This window comes from Onychostoma macrolepis, chromosome 13 (genome assembly GCF_012432095.1).
Source record: "Onychostoma macrolepis isolate SWU-2019 chromosome 13, ASM1243209v1, whole genome shotgun sequence".
Classification (NCBI taxonomy): Eukaryota; Metazoa; Chordata; class Actinopteri; order Cypriniformes; family Cyprinidae; genus Onychostoma; species Onychostoma macrolepis.
This window is the reverse complement of record NC_081167.1, coordinates 8,046,763-8,072,871: the sequence shown is the minus strand read 5'-3', so window position 1 is coordinate 8,072,871 and position 26,109 is coordinate 8,046,763. Positions and strand designations below refer to the sequence as shown.

The window sequence follows — 26,109 nt, the reverse complement described above, 5'->3', positions numbered from 1 at the left end:
ACATATGTGTCCGATTCAATTTCTCATAAAGAATCGTAAATTAAACAACTGAGTTCTCCAAAAAAATCAGCAAAACTTTGAACGGGATCTATTGAATCTAGGTTGCCGAAACTATATAAAATAGTTTTATTTATATAAACGTTGTATGCAAGAGGCATGTGACGCATGCGTTTGTCACACATGAATAACAGCAGAGAAGGCAGCTCTCTCTGGGAGTTTAGGGCAGAATGTTCTGCGCTGTTGCTAGGTGACCAGGAACACATGCTTCTAACAAGCAACTGAAGGGCCCAGTGTTTACGGTTTGTCAGAGCTGTCTCTCGTACCAGTGCACTTCAACATTGACATACCGTGAATAACCAAGCCATGCTTCACGGCTTACTGCTATTATTGTAATGAGCTCATGAAAAAAAAAAGAAAGAAAAAAAAAGAAAAAAAAAAGTGTAACATACTTTTTTGCTCTGTATTGCCCAAAACGCTCCTCTAGTGGTAGTCTAGAAAATCTTCATACCAAATGCATGCATGATGCTTTATAGGGGTCTAATAACATAGCTAATATTGTGTAACACTAGGTCTTACATACGCCAAAGATACATAAAAACAACTAGTCCCACAGCTAAACTTCTGAATAACACGTATTCATAGTCAATGGAAAAATGACTTACAACAATTGTCATTCAAGAGTACTTTAATGAGCTTTTTTGACATGGAGGCCTCACCCCAGTCCTATCCTGTGAATACACATTTGTCCAACTGACTCAGAGACGCACTGAATAGTGATTTACAAATGAATCATTTCAACTATTACAATAAATATTGTAAACATCTCGGTTAAATTAATGGTTTCAAACCACTAAAATCAGCTCTGGGATGCATAATGATTAACATAAGAGTTTTTAATTAGAGGGCTAAAAGATGCATCGCAAACAAAGAAACTTTTCAGTATGGGTAAATAGTAAATTTTATTGGAAAACAAATATACAACTTGGAATGGACTATCTGAGGCATGACAATGCCATTAAGCGGCTTTTAAAAAAAAAAAAAAGAAACGAAGAAGTAAAGAAAGAAAAAAATAGTGTGAATAAAACATTAAAAAGCATTGTAAGATTCAAACAAGTTCTTGGTATAGAACAGCAGATACAAAAAGAGTTTATGTACGAGTATCTTGTAGATACACCCGTGTCTTTTTTTTTTTTTTGCAGTAGTGCAATGCTGAGAAATTTCATATATATATTATATACTTTGTCCATAGTCCATGCAGAGTTACTCCTCTACATTGATGCCATGCCAGCGTCGCTGCCAAGAGACAACCAGCTGGCAGGTCTCCACTCTTGCTACGCATGAGGAGGGCAGACAGACGTGACGTGAGGTTTTTTTGCACGTCACAACCCCCTCTTCGCGGCAACAAGCACCTGATCGTGTAACCGCACCGCCACTCCAAAAACACGATGACAGCAAAAGAAAGGGACATGAGGACTGAAGATCCTATGCAGTTTACATGCAGTTCCTTTGGACAGCCGGGAGGAGGAAGGGGAGGGGACTTAACGTTTTACAGATAAATTAAACAGAAAAAAGGCAAATTATTTATAGAAGAGAGAGGATCTGTACAAGGCCTTCATTTCGCCGTCATCATCTGTACAAATTCTGTGGAGACAGAGAACGTGTCAGTCCGTTTCCGAAAGATGACAAGATTTCATACGTGAAGTAAAGTTGCATCCTGACACAACGGCTACAAATGACATTTTGCTGGTTGGATGGTAGCCAGCCCAAAGTGGAATCTTTTTGGCCCAAAAATCCCAATTAAACAAACCACGTTCTGATAAGCTGTGATCGTGCATTCTCACTTTTGTTGAGGACAAGTTGCTATAAATCAACTTCACAATGAACTCACCTTCGTAGTTAACCTGTCCGTCTCCGTCAATGTCTGCTTCTCTGATCATCTCATCAACCTCTTCGTCGGTCAACTTCTCTCCGAGGTTTGTCATGACGTGACGCAGTTCAGCTGCACTGATGTAACCATTCCCATCCTAAAGCACAGGATATCCAGGTCAGCGACTGCACGTGACTTTATGTGTGGCGCTATTCTGGAACAGGACGAGCTTTACCTTATCAAAGACACGGAATGCTTCTCTGATCTCCTCCTCACTGTCTGTGTCCTTCATCTTCCTCGCCATCATGGTCAGGAACTCTGGGAAGTCTATCGTCCCATTTCCTGTGCAGAAAGCAGAAGTATTTATTTAGACAAGCCCCAACTTTTAACATTCAACACTTGGGTCGAGGATGGATGCACGCAGTCGTCCTTACCATCAGCATCCACTTCATTGATCATGTCTTGCAGCTCAGCCTCTGTTGGATTCTGTCCGAGCGAGCGCATGACAGTACCCAGCTCTTTGGTTGTGATGGTGCCATCGCCGTCCTTGTCAAAGAGTGAGAAAGCCTCTTTGAATTCTGCGAAGGGTGACAAATAAATGAAACAGGACCTTGTATTAACAGAATCTCCCAAAGATAAACAAGCACTGAACACAAAGACACACAGAGGAACCAGTGGGGCCAGTTCCGAAGAAGGGATGCCCTTTACACATTCACTTCCAAAACAAGCTCTTTCAGATATTAATGCAAAAGAAGCTCGAAGCCATAAAGCATTTAAAGTCAACATGAAACATACTGACTTTGTTTACATTAACAAAAGTTCCTGGTCTTAATGAACGATTCATCAGTGCCTGTTGTTCTAAAGAAAACAATAAGGCTTCATTCTGGAAAATAACAGCCACTTTTCCAATCAAACCAACAACATCCTGATGTATATTTGCTTTCACTAAAAATTCATGCTGCATTCAGAAAAACATATAATTTTGGAAGCAAACAGGTTGCAAACCAAGTTTCATGTCAGCTTTAAAATCTAGGGTCAGAGACACAACTAACACAAAGCAACAGCAAAGCTGTCCATACTCACAATGAACATTACAGTGTGCACAAAAAAAAAAAAAAAAACTCTGCATACATGCCTGCATTGCTACAATAGTCTGTAATTTTCAGTTTATTACGCAAGGCACATGCAGGAAGAACATGTGTGACACCCAAACTAGAACAGGCTTGAATGACTAAAATGGAAAACAAAAGTCCCAGACATCAATTCCTCTAAAGAGAAAAGTGACGCATCTATGTAAAAATGCCAGTGGCTGCTACAATTGCCTGTCCCCGCGCAAATGAAACCTTACCCTGCTTCTATGCAAACCATCGACTCTTAGGCATGGTTTCTATTGAGATCCAGCACTTCTGACCTCGTTCTGTTCCTATGGAGACCCGCTGAACCATATGGAGATCCAACGCTGTGACCCCATTGAGCTGATATAGGATCTAGACTTCAGAGTAGTATGGAAACACTGTCGTGACCTCACACGATCTCCAGGGAAACACACTTCAGTGACTAGGTCTCGATGGATAAACCACCATGACCTCATTGTCACTATAGTGACCGACCACAATGACATAAATGGTTTCACAGCCTTTCTGTTTGAGGCTCTCAACTGTAATCGCACAACCACGATTAAAACACTAGTCAAAAAACAAAAGGCGTGTGTCCTGAAAGTGAGAGGTTTTCACATCCATTTTCTTCCAATGCCTTTAGAATAGATTGGATGGCCTTTGCACGTAACACCAGAAACATGAACCCTGAAATATTTCTGTTGACAAACGAGCACAATTCTAGCTCACATAAGATATACAGAGAAAAAAGCATTCACAAATGCACAAAAATTTAACACTTGGCTACTAAAGCTACCCAAATAAGCCAAAACACCCTAGAAATGCATTATAATGACAGCATGTCCCACCCATACAAGTCCATCATGATACTAGAACCTGCAATATCAGGTCATAAATGACTCGAACTGAACAGCGCCTGGTGAAACAGTAACTTCACGTCAAAGCCATCGAGATGTTCAGTCCAACAGGGACACACCCTTGTTCCTCGGTGCCTGCAGTTACTAACTCTCTCCAACAGAGAAGAGGGTGTGCTCATCGAAAACTACAACTAGCCCCGGAATTACTCATTCACTTAGTCTTAAACACTGGTGTTACAGGCTTCCCACCACAACAGCCTGTCCATTCATTCGGGGAATGTGTCCCGACCGAGTCTCAAGGCTCGCCATAAAAGGAAATAAGATAAATCCACGGAGAGAGGGGGGCGGAGAAGGGGGTAAAACCACGGGAATCCACACCACCGGCCACGTGCAAGTGGACAGGAGGGGGGGGATGTCTTACCGGCAATCTGCTCTTCTGTCAACTGGTCAGCCTGCAAAGGAGAAAAAGAGAAGACGCACACTGAAAACAAGGATGACACCTCATCTAAAAATGTACAAATCAGACATCAGAAAACATATACTGATCCATTATTAATTGTAATATCGGTGGCTTAAAACATAGACATCACAAAATATCTGATTCTCTTCTGTTAAAGGAATAATTCACCCCAAAATTAGACAGAATGACAGCCTCAGTCACCATTCGCTTTCATTATGTGGGGGAAGCAATGAAAGTAAACGTCGACTGAGACTGTCAGACCCTTACATCTCCTTTTGTGCTCCAAATTAGAAAGTCAATCAGTCTTATGGATTTGTAGCAACATGAGTGTCAATAAATGACAGTTTTCATTTGGGGTGAACTAACTTATCCCTTTAATACCAACTGCAGAAGGTGGCGCAGTCCCTCTCCACTGCTGGTTAAAGTCTTTGTACTGCTTTATTCATTTAAAGATCGTCAAATTCAAAGACCACAGATGTCAAATGCTTTCCATATAAGTGTTTGATAACGAGCATATATTCAAACATGAGCTAGCGCGAGAGAAATGCGCCATATTTGCAGCTGACGCGCCTGTATTCGCTATCAATGAAGCTTTTCCAAGCTGTTGCTTTAAATTATTTCACGTTACAGCAAGAACTGAATATTTAACTTAGATAATTGATGTTTACATACGAAATTAAATGTATACGCCTACATAAAGCCCAAGGAAGAAGACTGCTTGCTACTAAACCATATCACTCCCATACAGGAAAATTATATACAGCCATCCAATTTCAAGGAACTGTATGCTGACTGTAACGCGCATTATTTTATTTATGCTGACTATAATAACTGCGTTTTGCACCAAATAAACGATGACGTTAAAATATAACAGTTTTACTCACCATCGCGCTGTTTTAACAGATGTATCTCCACACAGAACAACAGTCCGCAGCTGGCAAACAAACAGGATGCACTCAAACAGAGCTTGACGCGCCTCTAAAGAGAAAAGTGACGCATCTATGTAAAAATGCCAGTGGCTGCTACAATTGCCTGTCCCCGCGCAAATGAAACCTTACCCTGCTTCTATGCAAACCATCGACTCTTAGGCATGGTTTCTATTGAGATCCAGCACTTCTGACCTCGTTCTGTTCCTATGGAGACCCGCTGAACCATATGGAGATCCAACGCTGTGACCCCATTGAGCTGATATAGGATCTAGACTTCAGAGTAGTATGGAAACACTGTCGTGACCTCACACGATCTCCAGGGAAACACACTTCAGTGACTAGGTCTCGATGGATAAACCACCATGACCTCATTGTCACTATAGTGACCGACCACAATGACATAAATGGTTTCACAGCCTTTCTGTTTGAGGCTCTCAACTGTAATCGCACAACCACGATTAAAACACTAGTCAAAAAACAAAAGGCGTGTGTCCTGAAAGTGAGAGGTTTTCACATCCATTTTCTTCCAATGCCTTTAGAATAGATTGGATGGCCTTTGCACGTAACACCAGAAACATGAACCCTGAAATATTTCTGTTGACAAACGAGCACAATTCTAGCTCACATAAGATATACAGAGAAAAAAAGCATTCACAAATGCACAAAAATTTAACACTTGGCTACTAAAGCTACCCAAATAAGCCAAAACACCCTAGAAATGCATTATAATGACAGCATGTCCCACCCATACAAGTCCATCATGATACTAGAACCTGCAATATCAGGTCATAAATGACTCGAACTGAACAGCGCCTGGTGAAACAGTAACTTCACGTCAAAGCCATCGAGATGTTCAGTCCAACAGGGGACACACCCTTGTTCCTCGGTGCCTGCAGTTACTAACTCTCTCCAACAGAGAAGAGGGTGTGCTCATCGAAAACTACAACTAGCCCCGGGAATTACTCATTCACTTAGTCTTAAACACTGGTGTTACAGGCTTCCCACCACAACAGCCTGTCCATTCATTCGGGGAATGTGTCCCGACCGAGTCTCAAGGCTCGCCATAAAAGGAAATAAGATAAATCCACGGAGAGAGGGGGGCGGAGAAGGGGGTAAAACCACGGGAATCCACACCACCGGCCACGTGCAAGTGGACAGGAGGGGGGGGATGTCTTACCGGCAATCTGCTCTTCTGTCAACTGGTCAGCCTGCAAAGGAGAAAAAGAGAAGACGCACACTGAAAACAAGGATGACACCTCATCTAAAAATGTACAAATCAGACATCAGAAAACATATACTGATCCACTATTAATTGTAATATCGGTGGCTTAAAACATAGACATCACAAAATATCTGATTCTCTTCTGTTAAAGGAATAATTCACCCCAAAATTAGACAGAATGACAGCCTCAGTCACCATTCGCTTTCATTATGTGTGGGGGGGGGGGAAGCAATGAAAGTAAACGTCGACTGAGACTGTCAGACCCTTACATCTCCTTTTGTGCTCCAAATTAGAAAGTCAATCAGTCTTATGGATTTGTAGCAACATGAGTGTCAATAAATGACAGTTTTCATTTGGGGTGAACTAACTTATCCCTTTAATACCAACTGCAGAAGGTGGCGCAGTCCCTCTCCACTGCTGGTTAAAGTCTTTGTACTGCTTTATTCATTTAAAGATCGTCAAATTCAAAGACCACAGATGTCAAATGCTTTCCATATAAGTGTTTGATAACGAGCATATATTCAAACATGAGCTAGCGCGAGAGAAATGCGCCATATTTGCAGCTGACGCGCCTGTATTCGCTATCAATGAAGCTTTTCCAAGCTGTTGCTTTAAATTATTTCACGTTACAGCAAGAACTGAATATTTAACTTAGATAATTGATGTTTACATACGAAATTAAATGTATACGCCTACATAAAGCCCAAGGAAGAAGACTGCTTGCTACTAAACCATATCACTCCCATACAGGAAAATTATATACAGCCATCCAATTTCAAGGAACTGTATGCTGACTGTAACGCGCATTATTTTATTTATGCTGACTATAATAACTGCGTTTTGCACCAAATAAACGATGACGTTAAAATATAACAGTTTTTACTCACCATCGCGCTGTTTTAACAGATGTATCTCCACACAGAACAACAGTCCGCAGCTGGCAAACAAACAGGATGCACTCAAACAGAGCTTGACGCGCCTTTAATGGTCGCTTATAAACTCCTCCCCCTGCTTTCTCTCCATCCGCCAACACACTTCCTTCCCTATCAGAAACTATCGTCAAAAATGTCACTATTATGATGCGCGAACGTGCAGTACAGAGTACCGTGGATCTTATACGATAGCGACGTGTTCAAATCGCGAAGATGTGCCATATGCAGCGAGGTGGACCTGTTTTGAGCGGAACTAACTAACCGGCGGACTCATACATTCTGCTAAAGTGTGATGCGGCAATAGCAGTACTGTACGCTATGGCCAAGAGAGGCGGCTTCTGATTGGTCCATTCGTAGCCGCAATGCGTCACTCGCTAAGATCCGAGTAGAGCTGCATTCCCAGCTAGACTCACTCACTACACATCAGGGTCAGAAATTAACCAGGGCTCGTGGCAGGAATGCCATGGAAAGTGACAAATTTAATCAACTATTTAAAATATTAGGGGGGAATCTATGATTTTGATGAATTTTATATATTTAATAATATTATTTTCTAGACTTATCACATTTATTATGTGTTGACTGAACCTAAATTGTTATGATGCAATGAAAACTGGCTTGGAAATCAACACCCTAATGTTGCCTATTAATAATAATAATTAAAAAATAAATTGTTGACACTACAACAAGTCATGCACGTGGAGATAGTTTAGCATTTAAGCATCAAGTGATCTAAGACACATTTAAAGGTTTTATTTTTTATTTTATTTTGGTGATATAAACTGCAATCAAGTTAAATAAAAGATTGTTCAAACTGAGCAAATGATTCACTACAATCATTACGAGTGGTAAGCAATGAGGAGAAGCAAAAATGTCTTCACATATTCAGGATTGAGCCCCATAATGCATTATTAATCAAATCATCAAAAAACATCACGGTCAACCGCTAATCTGAATATTGTGGTGAACGTGTCGTTATCAATACAACTTTTTGAAAAATGTATTAAATGTATAGTAGGCTAGGCTGCAGAGCATTGCATGTAATATTATGCCTTTAATGTAATCAATGAAATAAAACATGGTTGAACTGATCCCGCTCTGTTAAAAGGATTTGAACATTAGTTATGGAGTGCAATCCACTTAATTTCTTTATCAGATTGATTTGGCAAGGTTGGCCCGCTGCAAGCTTTGCAGAAAGTCTGCCTATAATGTTTTATATATGGCATGAAGAATAAAGCATTTAGAAGCATTGACAATTAAAAGCCCCTGTAACGATTCAGATCCCATTAATAGTAGCCTACATATAAATCAACTGAAGAAGAATAAAATTTGGCTTGATTGCAATTAAACCGTATGGTTATGGAGATATAAAACATCTCACTGTATTAGATCCATAGCTCCTCTTAACAGGTTATGCGCAAGTGACTGACGGTGACTGATGTGTGTATGCTTTCGGCGTGCATGCAATCGAGTGTAACATCAGCTGAGACAGGCTCATCTAGCGTTATGTCAGATGTGGCATAAGGAGCAGCAGGTTTGTGGGCACACGTGCAGTAGACTCTAGGCCTGCTTGTGCTCACTGAATGCATGGGAGTATCTGATGGCCTGCTTCTCTATGCTTGGCTGCCTGGCTCTCTCTCTCCCACTGGCCACCTGTCTCTGGACCAAGCCCAGGGAAGCTGCAGGTGGGAGAGAGTGGAAACTCCAGGGTCAGTTTGAGAGTAGTGCAACAGGCCTCGTAGCAAAACATGAGGTTTTTGTCCATGCAATGAAAATCAGGGACCAGAGTTGTTCTGGAAATCACTGACTTTCACTGCATGGAAAAAAAATACTTGAAACATTCTTCAAAATATCCCCTTTTGTGTTCTGCAGAGGAAAGAAAGCCACATGGGTAAGTTTTCCAATCAACAATGTAGCTTTCTGCCTAAGTACCATAGTACAACGCAGTGTCAGAGAAACTAACTAGCAAGTCATGACTGTGTCCTTAAAACAGGAAGGAACTTTGTCATAGCTGTAGTTGATGTTGGTTAGAACTGTTTTTAATGACCTCAAGCAGGTTGTGGTATGATAACATGATAACTTCTCCATTCAAGATCAAATTAATGTCAAATTACAATCATGGCATCTGAGGAATGTTTTGCTATTGTTCTCTGTTGTTTTGTTGTATTTTTGTGGGTTTCCTTACTAGCAAGTATGCACACATGCATTCCTCAAAAACACAGTTTTAATTCTCTTAATATACTGAAAGAATGAAATTGATTATTATGGAATGAATGATCACGATTGTACATGTTAACTTGCTTACTTTGCTCAAGTGCATGATCTATTTAAGTTTTCTAATCACAGGTTGAGAGCTGTAGTTCCAACCACACAACTTTGCGATGCTGTTTGTGAATGTTTGTTAGAACTATGGATTTTGGAAACACCGCCCTGCTGAAAAAAACAACAGAACCCTGCCCAAAATGGGAATTGTATTGGTTTTAATGGAAACTATAATGGTGTCTACTGGTATGTGATGGATTCTATTGGTGGGATGTTATATCCTATTGGAAAAATGCCCAAAACACACTATAAAAAGGAATTTTGTAATGGTTTTACTGGAAAAAGCGAATGGTTTATAATGGTATTTTAATGGAAACCATTGGAATTTCTGCGATGGTTTCTATTGGGCTTCTATTGTTTTTTTTAGCAGGGCGAATCATTGAACTGTGTTGGTAATTATGGAACTTGTGACTAGTTGGCTAATATGCTTTAGAGAAATGCATCTCTGGTTTGGAACAAACATAAGTGCAATTAAAGCAGAATTTTCATTTTTAGGTTCATGAAAGAACCTTTAATATGCTAGGTTCTAATATGAACCTTTTACCACACCAAAGGTTCTAAAAATAACTGCCAAATAACCAGTGGATCATTATAGAACCTTTAAGTTCAACTTTGAACCTTTCTGTTAGCTAGAAGTTCATATTTGCACTTTAAAGTTCTTTATTGAACTCTGAAGGTTCAATCGCTTCTAAGAGTTGTACCCCTTTAAACTGACCGCAACATGTTCACAGATTGCATAATTAGTATGAAATTGTTGGTTCATAAATAGATGAAAACATTCACACACAAACAGGAAGCTTACAATCTGCACCCAGCCATATGTATAAACACACACAGACACACACATACAGTACACAAGCACACCATTTAGCAATCCTTATAAGTAACTGCTTCAGTGTCCACTTGGCACTCGCCACCGTCTCTGCTGCCTAATCCCCAACACAGTGGCGTCTATTCATTCAAATCTGTTTTTCTACACTGGGATTGCAACTCATAGAGAAGATTATGCAACAAAGAAAGGAGAAACATCATAAAGGGCCTTGCTATATTAATCACAAGGGGAAGATAAGCTGGATTCAGAATGAGCACGAATGCACAGTCTTGAAGAAGAAACAAACATATTTGTAACAATGGCTAAATGTTAACATGTTCTAAGGCTTTCTGTGTATTACAGCTTTGAATGAGATCCTCTTGCTTAATATAAAGATGTTTTAAGATGCTTTTTTATTAGTGGAAGTTCTTCACCTGTACTCCAACATACTGGGGGTTTGTTTCAGGTCAGAGTTTAATGTGAAAATAACCAAATAGATGTATAAAATTGGTCCTTGAAATATTTTATATAGCAAAGGACTATATATTATAGAATTATGTTATTAAACTGATCCTGCCTTCTGATTAGTCAATACAGAATTCCAGCCTTGCTAAAAAAAAAGTTATGTTTGTCTTTATATTTTATGTATGTAACCATTTTATAAAAGCAAGGCACTCAAGGTTGTGCTGTATTGTGAATATATAGTCACCTGCGCTTTGTTTTGTTTGAGACTTTTGTTATTTATACATTTTAAAGTTCTTATTCTGGATGTTAACTGGTCAATACAGATTTCCATTCCATCAGTCACCATAGTGACCAAATATTGACCTTAAATAGCTAACAGATTTACTTATTAAAATAAAGATTAGCCTACATAAAAAAGTCATAACAAAACAGAAGCAGACAGATATTTTCTTTCATATTGTGATGTACAACCAAGTGAAACCGATTATTGAAAAAGGGAGGTTGGGACATGGTTTTGTACATCAGTTATTGATTGGATTGAGCTAAATCTGAATGCATGCTTGCAGTCGATTGTATGGAATGGGGCAAAGTTTAACCAGACTGAATGATTCTGGATACATCGCCAGAGAGATGTCTGTTGTTTCACCAGATTACAATTACACGGTCAAGATGAAACATGCATGGATTAATCATTCACAATAAGACCAACAACATTCATTTAGAAAATAGAAGTGAAAATTTATACATACCTACTTTAATTTGTAATATACCTGTCACTCTGCACCTATTCTCTGTGACTTCTACAGATAAATGAAAATCTAATTAAATTCATATGCTTTTGAGAGCAATATTGTCATGAAGGCACCATTGTGGGTGTTAAGAATTTCAATCTCATGCTATTTTGAGTTAATGTGGCAGTATGCTTTGAGCATGTTTGAACGTAAACCTGCATGACGTGTTTGCCCTACAATAGTTTTGGGTAGTGCTTGAGCGATGGTACCATACGTGGGCTGGAGTGTGAAGGCAAGTCGTTTATGTATATACTTCTCTAAATGTGTTGTTCTCTTGAAATGACTCACTCTTCCATGTTTTTTTTCAAGCCCATTTATCCGCTCGGCGCTTGGCTCTTCTCTTGTGAAGCATGCAGAAATGTGCCACTTCAAGGAAGGGAGGCCTTATCTGCCACAGAACATTCCAGATCTTTACAGAGTTCTCATACCTTGAGCATTTCTAGGCAAGACAAGGCAAGACTACACAGGGTCGGGCACTCAAAAGACATCGCAGAACACCTCTTTACAGGAAGAAGACTGCATATTTCTCCTCTTAAGGGCAAATGTTGAGAACCGTGAGGCACGCTCAGGTTTGTTCGCTGCAGGAGTCTTCATCAAAGGGCTTGTGGGAGTGGATACTGAGGCCAGAGCAGGTGTCTGGGTGTGGATGTCCACCTGTGTAACTGGAGGTTGTGTCGTCTTTAATTTATGAAGCCTGACAATGCTGGAGGGGATAGAGTTGGTTTTCAGGGGTGTATGAGGATGTTAAACTCAGCAAGAATGTACAGTGGTGGTTTCAGATGGTAATACCATGGTATTTTTGATTTGTACCATGGTATTTAATGATTAAAATATTCATGTAGCATGTTTACATATTACTGCAAGAATACCATCCAAAAAACAAGCTATTGTGGCCAAAAAATTAAGAATACTTGGTAACATTTTAGTAAAGGGACCAATTCTCAGTTGCTTATTAGCATGCCTATTATTAACATATTGGCTGTTTATTAGTACTAATTGTCACAAACGGGTCAGAAACAAACAGGTAAGTGATACAACAGGATGGTTTATTGACAGGTAATGCTGATCGTGTGGAGAGAAAGGCAGGTGAGTATCTTGACACTTTGCACAATACTTAGTCTTAGCTGGGAACTGAAGTGAGTCTCTTTCACAGGATCGATGGAGGTCGGGAACCAGAGATGACTGGATACTTCGCTGGAGGATCGCAGGAGAAACGTTGGAGAACTATAAGGTAAATATACACAGGTTAGTGCACACAGGGTCTGGTGACGGTTCGGGGTAGTGAACTGTAGACCGGACGAGGAGGGAGTGTGGAGAGTGTGCAGATATAGTGGAGCTGATGATCAATAACGAGGAGATCGTGAACAGGTGAGTGTGGTGACTGGGCTGGTGACAGAGATTCCCTGACACTAATAAAGCACATATTCTGCATGACCATATTCTACATCCTTAATCTTACCCAATACCTAAACTTAACAACTACCTTACTAACTATTAATAAGCAGCAAATTAGGAGTTTATTGAGGCAAAACCATAGTTAACGGTTTGTTAATAGCGAGAATTGGACCTTAAAATAAAGTGTGACTGAATACTCTCCCATGTCTTATTAATTTGTTCCCTCGTTTTAGTTAAATCATGGTCACAATTTACAGTAACTAAATTAAAACAAGGGAATAAATTAGTACAAGGTAGCCACTTATTTATCTCCTACAAGCTACTTGTAACAAGGACGTACAATGATGGTAATAACACGGTACTAAATTATTAAAATATTGATATAGCATGGTTTTTATATACTCCACAGTACTATACAATGATTAAAAAATACAGAGCTCTGCATATGACATGCAGGGTACATCAAACAAGTTATTGTGACCATGAATTAAGAATTTGTTCCCATGATTGATTTATTTGTCTCCTTGTTTTAGGTACATTGTGGATACTTTGTATTAATTCATCCCCTTGCTTTGCCATGACTTACACTAAGTAAATTAAAACGAGGGAACAAATTAGTGCAATATGGCCACTTATTTACCATTTACAAGAATGTGCAGTGGTGGTAGCAGATGGTAATACTATAGTATTTTTGATATGTACCATAATAATAATTAAAATATTCTTGTAGCATGGTGTTTACATGCTGCTCCAAGAATACCATGGTACAATGTCTCAAAAACACAGAGCCCCATATGACATTCGTGGGACGAAAACAAGATATCGTGTCCATGAATTAAGAATTTGTTCCTTTGACTTATTAATTTGTTCCCTCAGTTAAGGTACATTGTGGCCACATTATACTAATTCGTTCCCTTGTTTTACTTAAATCATGGACAAGACTTAGAATTACAAATTAAAAATGAGGGAACAAATTAGTACAATGTAGCCATGTTTTAAATAAAATGAGGGAATGTACAATATGACCTTTCATTTAACTCTTACTTCTATGAGCACAGTCGTGGTCTCATTCGGTAATACCATGTTATTTTTGACTTGCACCATGGTAACAAATCATTAAAATATAATTGTTTTAGTTAAATTATGGCCACAATTTAAAATACCTAAATTAAATCAAGGGAACGAATTTGCACAACGTAGCCACAATTTAAGTAAAACAAGGATGAATTACAACAATGTGGCTACTTGTTTAGCTCTTATAGGAACATATAGTAGTGGTGGTATCAGATGGTAATACCATGGTATTTACATTTTTATGCACTATATCTCTTCTTGTAGTTTAAACAGTAGAGCATAGCGCTAGCAACGCCAAGGTCATGGGTTCGATTCCCAGGCAAAACAAGAATGGATTAAATGTGTATTAAAATTAGCTTTGGATAAAAGCGCCTGTTAAATGCTTAAATGTTACTGTTAATTTAAAACAAGGGAACAAATGAGCACAACTTAACCATGATTTCACAAAAACTACAAAATGACTACAAAGCGACCACGATTGAACTAAAACAAAGGAACAAATTATTACAACGTGGCCATGAATGAATAAGTAGTAGGAAATTAATTGAATGTCTATTTATTTTCCCATGCTGGTCTTCATACAAAAACGCATACTTTTTATTATCGATCCTCATGTCTGCTGAGTTGTGAGAGTCTATTAAAACTATTAAGCTCTTGTGCATCCAATAGCGATGTGGGCCGTTTAAAACAGCATAAGTACTTTCACCCTTGAGTTCGGTAAAGATTTACAGCCAGATGTTGTTGCATTCATGCAGTTTCTTAACTGCTCTGTTACACTTAGATTGAAAAGCTGTACTCAGCATTACTCAGAGCCCAACTCTGGATTAAATTGTTGGCAAAAAGCAAGTCGAGGGCTTGCAGAAATGACGTAAAGGGAAGATAAGGCCCAAGCATGAAAGAGCTTAGTTCACATCCCAAACTTTATAGTTTTATGGCTGGGAGATAAACGCTTGCAAAGTGCAGAGTCCAATGGCAGGACCATAAGAGCAACCAATAGCTCTTTCTTTTACGAGTTTACTGCTTCAGTGTGGCAAACAATCCAGATTCAGCTAGGCGTCACTTTTGATCCCCAGGTAATTTAACTTCATGCCATTAAACAATGTCACTACAAACAGAAAGAGAAAATGGGTGTCAAAAAGACATATTGAGTCTTACCTGAATGGAAAATAGGGTTGTGAATAGAAGCCAGTTGTTTTCAGGTAACTAAAAGGTTAACATACCTAAGTGACAGTCGTACGCCCAGGTTACACACTCTCAAACTATGCAATACAAGGACAGATTACAGATTTTACATGTAAAAGAATATTTCTGCTCTCATGGAAATGCATATAAATAGTATGCCAAATAAAAACGAAAACTCGTGGTATTGATACGCAAAAATGGACTTTGGCGTTTATATGATACGAATGTGTTTGGTGTGCATATAATACACAGTTTTCACGTGCATATGATATGAAATTTGTTGACGTGCATATGATACGCATCTACCCCACAACCCTAATCTTACCCATCGCGTAGCATTTACACGCCAAAGTCCATTTTTTGCGTATCAATACCACGAGTTTTCGTTTTTATTTGGCGTACTATTTAGACGCACTTTCATGAGATCGGGTTGTCTTATGACATGTGAGAAGCTCACGTTGTTTTTGGAGACCCCAAGATTTTATAAAAGGCTCAAATTTCATACTTGAAACTGAAGAACCAAGTAGATAACTCAATAACTAATTTCAAACAACCTCTAAGGTTCCCTTTTGAACACTAGCTTCACATATCACTTTTGTTTGGGGTCTCAGAGACCCTAAATATAAAAGATGAATAAATGAAAATTATTTGAATTCAAACTGATCCCATGGCTTTGGATTCTAGTTCATTTTTTTCAAAGAACTGTTCACTGAAAGGGAACCAAAAATGGTTCTTCGGTCACAATTCTCGCTATTAACAAACCTCAATAAACTCCTAATTTGCTGCTTATTAATAGTTAGTAAGGTAGTTATTAAGCTAAGGTATTGGGTAGGATTAGGGATGTAGAATGCAGAAATGTTGCTTTATAATAAACAGCCAATATGTCAATATTAGGCATGTTAATAAGCAACTAGTGAGAATCGGTGTTACCGGTTTTAATATTGCATCGCTACAAAAAAGTGCGTACTATATTGAAAACATTTATGAAAAGTGCATGTCTGCTTTTTGACACAAAGGACTGTACTATGCATTAACACCCAGAATTCAAGCCAGAATGAGTGTTTAACCTGAAGAAACAAGAGTAAGAAACAGAGTAAGAAACAAGATTTATAAGTAAAGAGACTGCAGTAGGTGAGGGGCTGATGGGGAATAACAATTGAAAGGTTTATGACAATTACTGGGTGGGAAGGGACAGTGATAAGGATGACTGAGAGAAGTGGTGGGGTTTAAAGGGAGGGAGAAAGGAAATTGTATGTGCGGCTGCTGCCCTGCCCTTGACCCCCTCTCCCTGTGTGGGCCTTCCTCTGCAGTGCAGGGCTGCAAACAATTCTGATGATCTCATCTTGCAGACGCCACCACACACACACACACACACACACACACACACACTGCATAGGGAGAAGTGCAGGTGTCTGCCTGATGCCTCTTGTGATTGACTGTCTGCTCTCCACATCACAGAAAGATGCTGCTGCCACCCAGGGGTGAAAAGTACACAGTACACATATGTACAAAAAGTCTGAGACCTTCGACCATGCATATAAAATGCAATTTATTCCAAAGTTGAATTTTCAGCATTATTATTTCAGTCTTCAGTGTCACATGATCCTTTAAAATCATTCTAATATGTTGTTTAAGAAACATTTCTTATCATTATTAATGATGAAAACAGTTATATTTTTGTGGAAACCCTGTTATAGCAGAATGAAAGTATTATTTTAAGACATTTATGTGAAATATATTTTATTCAAATCGTTATGCTACTGATAACATTTGTAATAAAAACTACTAATATAATTAATAGAAAAGCACGAAAAATAGATGTATATTCATTAGTTAGTCGTCTCAGATTTTTAGACCCCACAGTATGCTGTAAAAATCATGTTTCCTCACACATTCAGTTTTTAAAAGGAAACATCCAGTAGTCTATTAAAAAAGTCATTTTTATTTTATTTTATTTGAGGAAAGAGTACTAGTGTATGTAGAAATATCATAATCATTGCTAAGTATTTTAAGACAAAGTGTTTGAATGGGTTTGATGGTGCCTTATGTGTGCTTATAGACAACATGCATACATTCAGTTGCTTTGCTTTCAACAGGAAAATTTTGACGATGAGATAAAAAATTCCATGCAGAATGCCATATTTCACCCCCAAACTAAGGGGAAAATGTATTACAGAACCATTTTTGTTGTATTTGACATTTCATAACATTAATACACATTTTACCACAATTCTTGTAACTAAAATGCATCCAGACCTTTTAAAGTTTTGAGTGGTCCTAAAATGTGCCTAATTTCCCTAAATTGAACCATATTTCAACTGATGTTTCTCCTCTTACATAAACATCTTTAAACGGTAGCTTTGTTTTTTAAGGTCAGTGCTACAGAAGTGCAACTAATGCATGTCAACTGATAATCTTGTTGAAATTTGATGAGAACACTGCATATATACATTATTTTCTTCACAAGAGTTAATAATTCAGCAGAGCTTGTTGCTCACAGATCGCTCCATGTTTGTTTTGCATGTGTTCTTTCACTTTCACACGTGACAAAAAAGTCAGCAGTCTCTGTTTAATATAAATAATATCATACTGGGATTTCTTTTTAAACACAAATGTACATCTGCACTGATGCTGCATGAACCACACAGGGCCTGTGTTATCGATAACGGCGCTTCTGGTGAGGAGTGAGGTTATCAAGGATACGCGGACTAACATGGGTGATGTACTGCAGAGAGGGGTCGTCGAAGTTGAACGGAGGGTTGAACTGCTCCTGAATGTACTCGGGCAGCAGATGAGGAATACTTGATGGAAAGAGAGAGAGAGAGAGTTAAGATCTAGCATGTAACCATCCACATATTATAAATGTCGTTGTATGTGTGATCAGGACACTCACTCCCCAGAGATGGTTTTCTTGCGTGAGCAGCAGCAGAAGCAGGCAAGCGCCGCCAGCAACAGCAGCAGCAGGAGGGGGATACCAATGCCCAGGACCAGCCCCAAAATGAATGACTTCTTATCCTCCGCAGTCTGAGCAACCGTCAGGTCTGTGCGGTTAACACTGTTCCAGTCTGAAGTGGAGGAGAAAAACTCATTTTTGTGAAAAATCTAATGACCAGACTCACACAGAGCCTGAACACTGTTTTCTGGTGATGCTCTTACCAAAAATGCATGACTGTGATTCCTCCTTTAGATCAGTGCCATTGCACACACACCTGTAGCCCCCATAGGTGTTGACACACTGGGCTGATTTTGAACATGGAGCCTCTTTTGTCGTACATTCATCAAGGTCTAAAAAAAAAAACAAGGAATACAAAGTCTAAAGACAAGGAGTAGAACTTAAGAACTCATGAGCACAGTGGAATTAGAGGTTAATATCTTATATGTACGTTAATTGCAGTACCAAAATATAATTGGTTGAATAGTGCTTCAAGAGGGCTGATATTCAGTACAACAGCACTGTTTGCTTTCACTGTTTATACCGTTTGATTTCTGTGTTCCAGATAGACTGTCAGTGTGTGTGTTAGTGGTGGAGATGTTTCATTGAGTCTTACTGCAGGTTACATTTTACACCAGTAGGTGGCGACAAGTGACTGTTTTTATTAGTGAGTCATTGACTTAATCACTCAAGGATTTGTTCAAAATCACTGTTGCATTCAGGAACAAATAAAGTGATTTTCTTTATGAGTAAGTTATTGAACCATTCATTCAATGATTTGTTCAAAAACACTGTTTTATTCAGGTACGAAATATGTAATTTTCTTCACGAGTGAATCATTGAGTCATTCACTCAATGATTCATTCAAAAACACTGATTCATTCAAGAACAAAATGTCTAATTTTCTTCATTCACTCAAACAATATGCTCACAAATACTGATTTATTCAAGAACACTGATTCATTCAGCTGCTCTACTATCACATGCAGCAGCTGGTTTTGTTTCGAAAAGTTTTCATTGGCAGAGAAAAAACAGACAAATTAAATTAATATAACGACTGTAGGTCTTAATATCAGATTTGATCACACTCACTTTTGAAAAAGCAGTGATTGGCCAGTCAAAACCAAGCATTACACAGAGTCATGTAAAAAATGAAAATCAAATGTTTTAGTATGTTCTTACCGTCCACAGAGGCTGAACGGATGCCGTAGTACTGACTGACTCGGGTCAGGTAGTCCATGACATACCAGTGCGGCGTATCACTGGACACATTGATCCTGTACTCATTCTGCCCGCCTGCTGATGCTGAATCGGGAGCTATAGCACTGGCATTGTAGAACTTGTTCTGAAAACCCATTGACAGGATCTCCTCCAGCTGCAGAGAATGCAGAAATTAATGTGAGCTGTAGTGTTAATGACATGCCATGTTTGAATTTATCTGACATTTTCACATCTCAGATATATGCACTGACCTTACTCAGTTCCGGTGCTGATGCCTGATTTCCCCAGCCCATGGACACGTTAAAAATATTCCATCCTAAAGAAAAAATACATTTTTGTTGGTCTCTCTTAAAATATGAAACCTAGGGTGCGGTTTGCAGGGGAAGATATGGGGCAGTTTTCCCTCACTCTGCTTTTGATATCCCCCTTCAGGTTGTTAATTTTTAGGGGCCAAGCACCAAAGGTGTTCTTTTTTCTTCTTCTTCTTCTTCTTCTTCTTCTTCTTCTTCCGCTCTGTAAGTCTATGGCAGCCCATAGAATCATATTGTGAAATTTGGCACAGAGTGGACAGTCTGAACTTGAACCACACCAAATTTGGACTCTCTAATTCAAACCCTCTAGCGACACCACTTGTCCAAATTTGGACTCATGTTTGTGCTAATAACTTTTGAACCATAAAAGGCTAGAAACAAAATATTTGTTTCCTCTGATTCCTGAATTTTTCATCATAAAATTTTTTCAACCATTTTTAAAATGTTCAAAAAACCTACTTTTTCATACTTCTCCTGTTTCCGAGTAACGTGTGAATGAATTTGTCAAAGAGCTCACCAAAGTGGATGTGAGACTATATCTCTGCAATGCTTTAGCATTGCCTGCACAGAGCCATCTAGTGGTCTGGAGATATTTTTGCTTATAACTTCTGAAAGGTTTGGCCAAAAAAATCACTAGACTGGTCTCTTTGCATGGCAGCCATTTTGGGCATCTGCCAGTTTGAATTTTGACAAAAAAATGCCATATTTTCCAAATGCACTGGCGTATCGCTACGAAACTTGGTATGTGGTCAAAAATTATAATGAAATTTATAAAAACACATTTCTTAACATTTCATGACTCCTTCATGTTGAGAACATCAATATCAATTATGGCATAATCGGCTGAACTTCCTGTCTGACATTTTGATTTATGCTGAAAACTCCTTCTAGACCATTGGTCCGATTTTCACCAAATTTGCCTCGGATCATCTTCAGAATTCAAGTTGATAGATTAAATATTTTTCATTTACCGCATCAACAATTTGATGGCACGAAGTCAAACTGCATCTGAGGTTTTATATCTCTGCAAAGCTTTGACATACTGACACCAAACCTCACACTGACCACAACCCATCAATTTGGTAACATCACCAGCTATTGGTAAAAAGTGATAAACCATTAATATGAAGGCATTAATCATTAAAGATTCAATAATGACATTCAAATATCACCCCTTCTTTTTCTTTCTTTCTTTCTTTTTTCAAATCACTCTCTAATGAAACCTATATTAATAAAAGTAAATAAATAAACACAGCCTCACCTGTAGGATTAGCAGAGTCACCTAAAAAAGTAAAATAAAACAAAAGTGAAACAAAAGAAAAAATAAACTAAAAGAGTCAATCATGTAATGAAGCAATTGGTTTAACTGATTTAAAGATTCAAAATCTTGTTATCTTCAATCCGTTACCTGTGTACAAAGTTAAAGTCATGTTGATCAGTTGTGAAATTAAAACCACTTACCACAGCCGTCGGTATCTCTGGTCTTCTGATAACGGCATGAGCAGCGCACCGATCCCGGCATGTTCACACATTCAAACTTGGCATTGGGACAGGCCGAGGGGTCCAGACACTCATTAATATCTGTGGGTGAAATAAAGCATGCGTGACTGACTGCAAGCGTGGCTCAGAGAGTGACTGTAAGCATGTTCATTGTTGTGGCATACCTTCACACTGTTTTCCGTCACCTCTGTAGCCACGCTTACATTTACATGTGTAGTTGTAGCCGGTGCTGGTGCAGTCTGCCATCTCATGACAGGGGAAGGGGAACGGAGGGAGGCAGAAGTCTGTGAGACACGGTTAGACAAACTTGGTTTCTCATTTGAAGCTGTTGCAATGAAGAATAGCAAAATAAGTGTGCCTTTTAAATAACTACTCACCATTTTCAAAGCACTTGTATCCTTGTTTGCCCTGGTATACAGTCGGAGGAGGGCACGGTCCACACGTGAACAGGTCTCCTTCTTTCTGTCTTATGCATTCCACACCAGGAAAACAGGGTTTGCCTTTACACACATCTACTCTGTTATCACAGTACTTGCCACTGAAACCCAGTGGACAAAGACATCCCACAATCTAGATGTAGACACACAGAAAAACACGTTTGTCTATGTTTAGGAAGCATTACAGAACACCACTGTACACAACTCAACTGATTAACTTAGAATTCACCTGCACTGTAAAAAGTGCTAAACTGACTTAACTTTAAAAAATTGAGGAAACCCGTTGCCTCAAAATTATTAAGTAAATAATAATTAAAAAAAAAAAAGTTAAGTGAACTTGACAATTCACTTAACTTATTTTTTAATTATCATTTACTTAAAAATTTTGAGGCAATGTGTTTCCTCGATTTTTTTAAGTTAAGTCAACTTAGCACTTTTTACAGTGTGGTGACTTGTACACTCTAAATAAAGCTGTAGGTAAAATAAAATAAAATAAAACTGACTTTATACATTTTTTGGCAAATATTTTGCACTATACTAATTAATTAATTAATTAATTAATCAATCAGTTTTTGATTTTTCAAGATATAAACAACAGTTAAAAGTTTTGGGTCATTACACTTTTTCAAAGAAATTAATAATTTTATTCAGCAAGCATGCATTAAATTGCACAAACAAATGAGACATTTATAATGTTGAAAATATTTCTATTTCAAATGAACACTGTTCTTTTTTAACATTTATATTCATCAAGAATTCCTGATGTACATCAATTTTAAGCACCACAAGGGTTTTCAACATTGATGATAACAAAAAGAAATGTTTCTTGAACAGCACCGCATTATTGATTTCTGAAGGATCATGTGACACAATTCAACATTGCATCACTCGGATAAATTACATTTTAAAATATATTCAAACAGAAAACAATTATTTAAAATTGTAATAATATTTCACAGTATTACTGTTTTTACTGTATTTTTGCTCCCAACCGGTGGTATCATCACACCCAATTTAAATCTAAAGTTTCTCTGCATGTTTACCTGAAACTTTCCCTGCAGATGGTTCTCAACCACGCTGTCGTACTGGCAGCTTCCTCCATTCATACAGTTACAGAGCTGCAGAACAGGGGTGATCACGGAGCTGGATGTTTGATCGCTCACTTGAACTGTCAGATTGACTGGCTGAATACCAGAAGGGGTCCACGTGAAGATACCATCACCTTCAGAACGCAAATAAACCAATGAAGTATTGATGCACCAAAATGTAGCGCATGCATGGCATTAGTTTTGCAGGCATTAGAGTTAGTTACATGATATGTGTGTATTACTTTGTAAGCAGGATAAGTTTATAAAAAGTATGCTTTGCAATAAATCATACCGCTGCCGATGGTGACGCGTGGAAAGCGCGGTAAAGCAATGGAGAAGGTGATTGGGTCTCTGTTTGGATCCTGGGCCTTGAACTGAACTCTAACTGTACTGTTGACTTTACACCTGATAACAAATGGCTCTGTCACAATGGGCGGCAGGTTTCCTGTTGAACACAAGCAAAGGGAGAGAGTCATTAAAATGCCCTAGACAGTGAGTGAATGAATGTATGAATGAGTGAAAGAATAAATGAACAATTATTGTGACTAACAAGAGGAAAGTTTTATCACTCACAATTGTAAAACATATATTAGAAGAATTTAAAAAGAAATGTTTGAGTTCAAACTGAGATTTCTTTGGTGCTGTAATATACTGTGCAAATAATCTGAGCACAGCTTGAAATACTGTTAAGGTGTCTTCTGAACACGAGTCTTTTTTCAGGAGCGTAATTTAAGATGCAGTTGGTTCTCCATTTAATCTAATTAGTAACAACTGACATTACATTTCCTTTTTGATTTTTCTTTCCCAAGTGATAAGCATAAAACAGTACCAAAAAAGACAAAAGTTTGGGGTTAGTAAGAATTATTATAATTTTTTTAAAGAAATTGATACAGTACTTTTGCATTATATTCATTAAAACTGGGAGTAAATATACTTATAATGTATGAAATCTAAAACAATTCTATTTCAAATACGTTCTGTTCTTTTGAAAGTTCTATTCATCAAGAATATGTGTGTGTGTGTGTGTGTGTGTGTATATATATATATATATATATATATATATATATTGTGGTTTTGACAAAAAAAAAAGCTGCACAATTGTTTGCACATTAATAATAATTAGAAATGTTTCTTGAGCAAATCAGCATATTAGAATGATTTTTGGAGGATTATGTGACTCTGAAGACTGGAGTAATGATGCTTAAAATTCAACATTGCAACACATAAATAAATTACATTTTTAAATATATTCAACTAGAAAACAGTTACTGTTACTGTAACTGTTACATGTTACTGTTTTTACTGTATTTTTGATCAAATAAATGCAGCCTTGGTGATTATAAGAGACTTCTTTCAAAAACATCAAAACATCTTGCCAACCACATTTTTTAGTTTAGTAAAGTTTTTAGTTTAGGCTAATATATTTTTGTGCTTTAGATGAAGGTCAGTTGCTGTAGATGACCAGCTAACCGTAAATTTGCGTTCGGCTCTGAAACTGCTGCTGGTCTTTCTGAACATCCTGGCCGAGGATAATGTTTCCTGTGGCCAGGATGTCATGCACACACTGCATGCTGCCCTGGCAGGTCTGACTGTGTTTGGCCAGCACATCTGGGCTCACTGAGGACATCAGTTGCTCTGTCATGATGGGATTGAATGGAGCACTAGGAGGCTCTGACAACAGAAGACTCTCTGGAGCAGGAACAGCCCCTGTGGAAAACAATCAGACAAGGAAGAAACTATAAGTACAGTGACCAACAATGAAATCTTAAAGGAATATATACAGTATTCCTTTTTCCCCTATAATTCAGAGACAGTTCTGAAGGATCCTAATATGAATTTTCTTAGTATTTCAACATAGAACAAAACAGAAACTCCTTAAACAAAAATAAAAAATACCTATAAAAACACATTTGATTTCTTTAAACTGTCCAGCAGCAACATATTATTTCAGTATAATACAGTAAAAAATAGTCCAAAATATTGTGCATAAGTTTATCCATAGGAACTCATTCGATTCTTACAGGATTCCATTATAGGACTGGTTCTAACATGATGATTCTAACAGGAATCCTGTTCATATTTATTCTATACTATTTGATCCGTGGTACACAATATTAAAAATGGATGAATGCCAGTTCATAATAATAATAAATGCATACCCTTGTGAAAAAGAAGTACATGTAAGGATACTTTTAAAAAAGAGCACTTATTAAGGAAATAATATAGACCTACTGAAATGCAAACTGCATGTTATTTACAATTAAATGAAAGTGTATTATAGTTTAAATTGATAATAAATGCAATTAGTTGATCTTAAGCGTGCCTTTTCTGACCCACAAGAAGGGCTTAGGATCATCTGTATATATAATTTCATAATTACTTCTATTATCTTTGAAATATGGTTATAATGTACTGCTGAATGTACTGACAAACATTTATGGTAACCTAAAATATAAAATGTAATTTCTTTTGCAACTTGTATGTCATGTATTTAAATAGCCTACATTTGTAATGAAGAAGTTGCAATTTTTAGTACATTTTTTATATTTTAACTTTGAATGCAATATGAAATAACACTACAGTTAAAATGATAGGCTAATCAAGTACTTCACACGTCCTTTAGCGTGTTAGCCAACACATCAAAATGTGTACTTTAAATATTATTAAAACATAATGACTTAAAATGTACTTTAAAGTAAAACTTTTAATTTGACATTTTTACAAAGTGCACTTTTTAAGTGTTCTTATCCCCCAGTTTCAGAGACAAGGCAAGGCTTAAACCTAGTCCCAGACTAAAATGTAAGTCTGAGCTGTTTCAACTGAAAGAAACTTACACTGATTGATCTTAAAATATATCAATGCCTTTGTTTTGTGTCAAGATGGACACCAGTGATGTTTTTTTCGAAGGCACGTTCATAAAAATTACTTAAATGTCCTAATTGAACTATGGCCTAATCCTGGCTTAGTCTAAACCCTGTCTGTGAAACCAGGCCTAAGTGTCATGAAAGTGTCTGTCTTCAAGTAAACTTAAGTGGCCCTTTATTTCTTTAATATTATAGCCTATTATCTGCAAGTACTGTTTTTTAAAATATACTTTTAAGATAGCCTAAACTACAGGTGCACATTTTAACACAATTAAGCGCACTTATTTTTCCACAAGGGTTGCAGTTTCTAAAATATTTAACATTTTCTCATAAA

General features: G+C 37.8%; 2 protein-coding genes and 1 long non-coding RNA gene across 8 annotated transcripts in view; 1 reads left to right on the top strand and 2 right to left on the bottom strand.

Moving 5' to 3' along the window:
* Nucleotides 1-940: 940 nt before the first annotated feature.
* On the bottom strand, nt 941-5,281 carry calm2a (calmodulin 2a (phosphorylase kinase, delta)). Its single transcript, XM_058795870.1, has 6 exons — nt 5,184-5,281; nt 4,261-4,291; nt 2,302-2,445; nt 2,103-2,209; nt 1,889-2,024; nt 941-1,641 (listed from the first exon to the last, which is right to left on the bottom strand). The coding sequence occupies exons 1-6, from the start codon at nt 5,184-5,186 to the stop codon at nt 1,613-1,615; spliced, it is 450 nt and encodes a 149-aa protein (XP_058651853.1). The 5' UTR covers nt 5,187-5,281; the 3' UTR covers nt 941-1,612.
* Nucleotides 5,282-12,015: 6,734 nt separating this feature from the next.
* Nucleotides 12,016-18,488, top strand: LOC131552657 (uncharacterized). Its single transcript, XR_009274031.1, has 2 exons — nt 12,016-13,002; nt 18,307-18,488. It is a non-coding gene; the product is annotated as an uncharacterized LOC131552657 (long non-coding RNA).
* Nucleotides 17,090-26,109, bottom strand: part of si:ch73-105b23.6 (fibrillin-3) — a 32,817-nt gene continuing 23,797 nt past the window's right edge. For 2 of the 6 annotated variants that reach the window (XM_058796568.1, XM_058796569.1), the window contains 12 exons: nt 24,382-24,618; nt 23,204-23,356; nt 22,867-23,045; nt 21,764-21,956; nt 21,551-21,670; nt 21,348-21,467; nt 21,148-21,168; nt 19,827-19,891; nt 19,537-19,729; nt 18,579-18,707; nt 18,316-18,487; nt 17,091-18,223 (listed from right to left, as the gene is read on the bottom strand). In XM_058796568.1, coding sequence (XP_058652551.1) covers nt 18,079-18,223; nt 18,316-18,487; nt 18,579-18,707; nt 19,537-19,729; nt 19,827-19,891; nt 21,148-21,168; nt 21,348-21,467; nt 21,551-21,670; nt 21,764-21,956; nt 22,867-23,045; nt 23,204-23,356; nt 24,382-24,618 — 1,727 coding nt within the window. In that variant the 3' untranslated portion in view covers nt 17,091-18,078. Of the gene's footprint in view, nt 18,224-18,315; nt 18,488-18,578; nt 18,708-19,536; nt 19,730-19,826; nt 19,892-21,147; nt 21,169-21,347; nt 21,468-21,550; nt 21,671-21,763; nt 21,957-22,866; nt 23,046-23,203; nt 23,357-24,381; nt 24,619-26,109 lie in introns of all 6 variants that reach the window. The other 4 variants (XM_058796571.1, XM_058796572.1, XM_058796573.1 and 1 more) reach the window with 4 other exon arrangements.

Coding starts and splice junctions, on each gene's coding strand:
- calm2a (XM_058795870.1), bottom strand. Junction 2,446..4,260: donor GACAGAAGAGCAGATTGCCG/GTAAGACATCCC, acceptor CACCCTTCGCAG/AATTCAAAGAGGCTTTCTCA. Junction 2,025..2,102: donor CATTCCGTGTCTTTGATAAG/GTAAAGCTCGTC, acceptor CCTGTGCTTTAG/GATGGGAATGGTTACATCAG.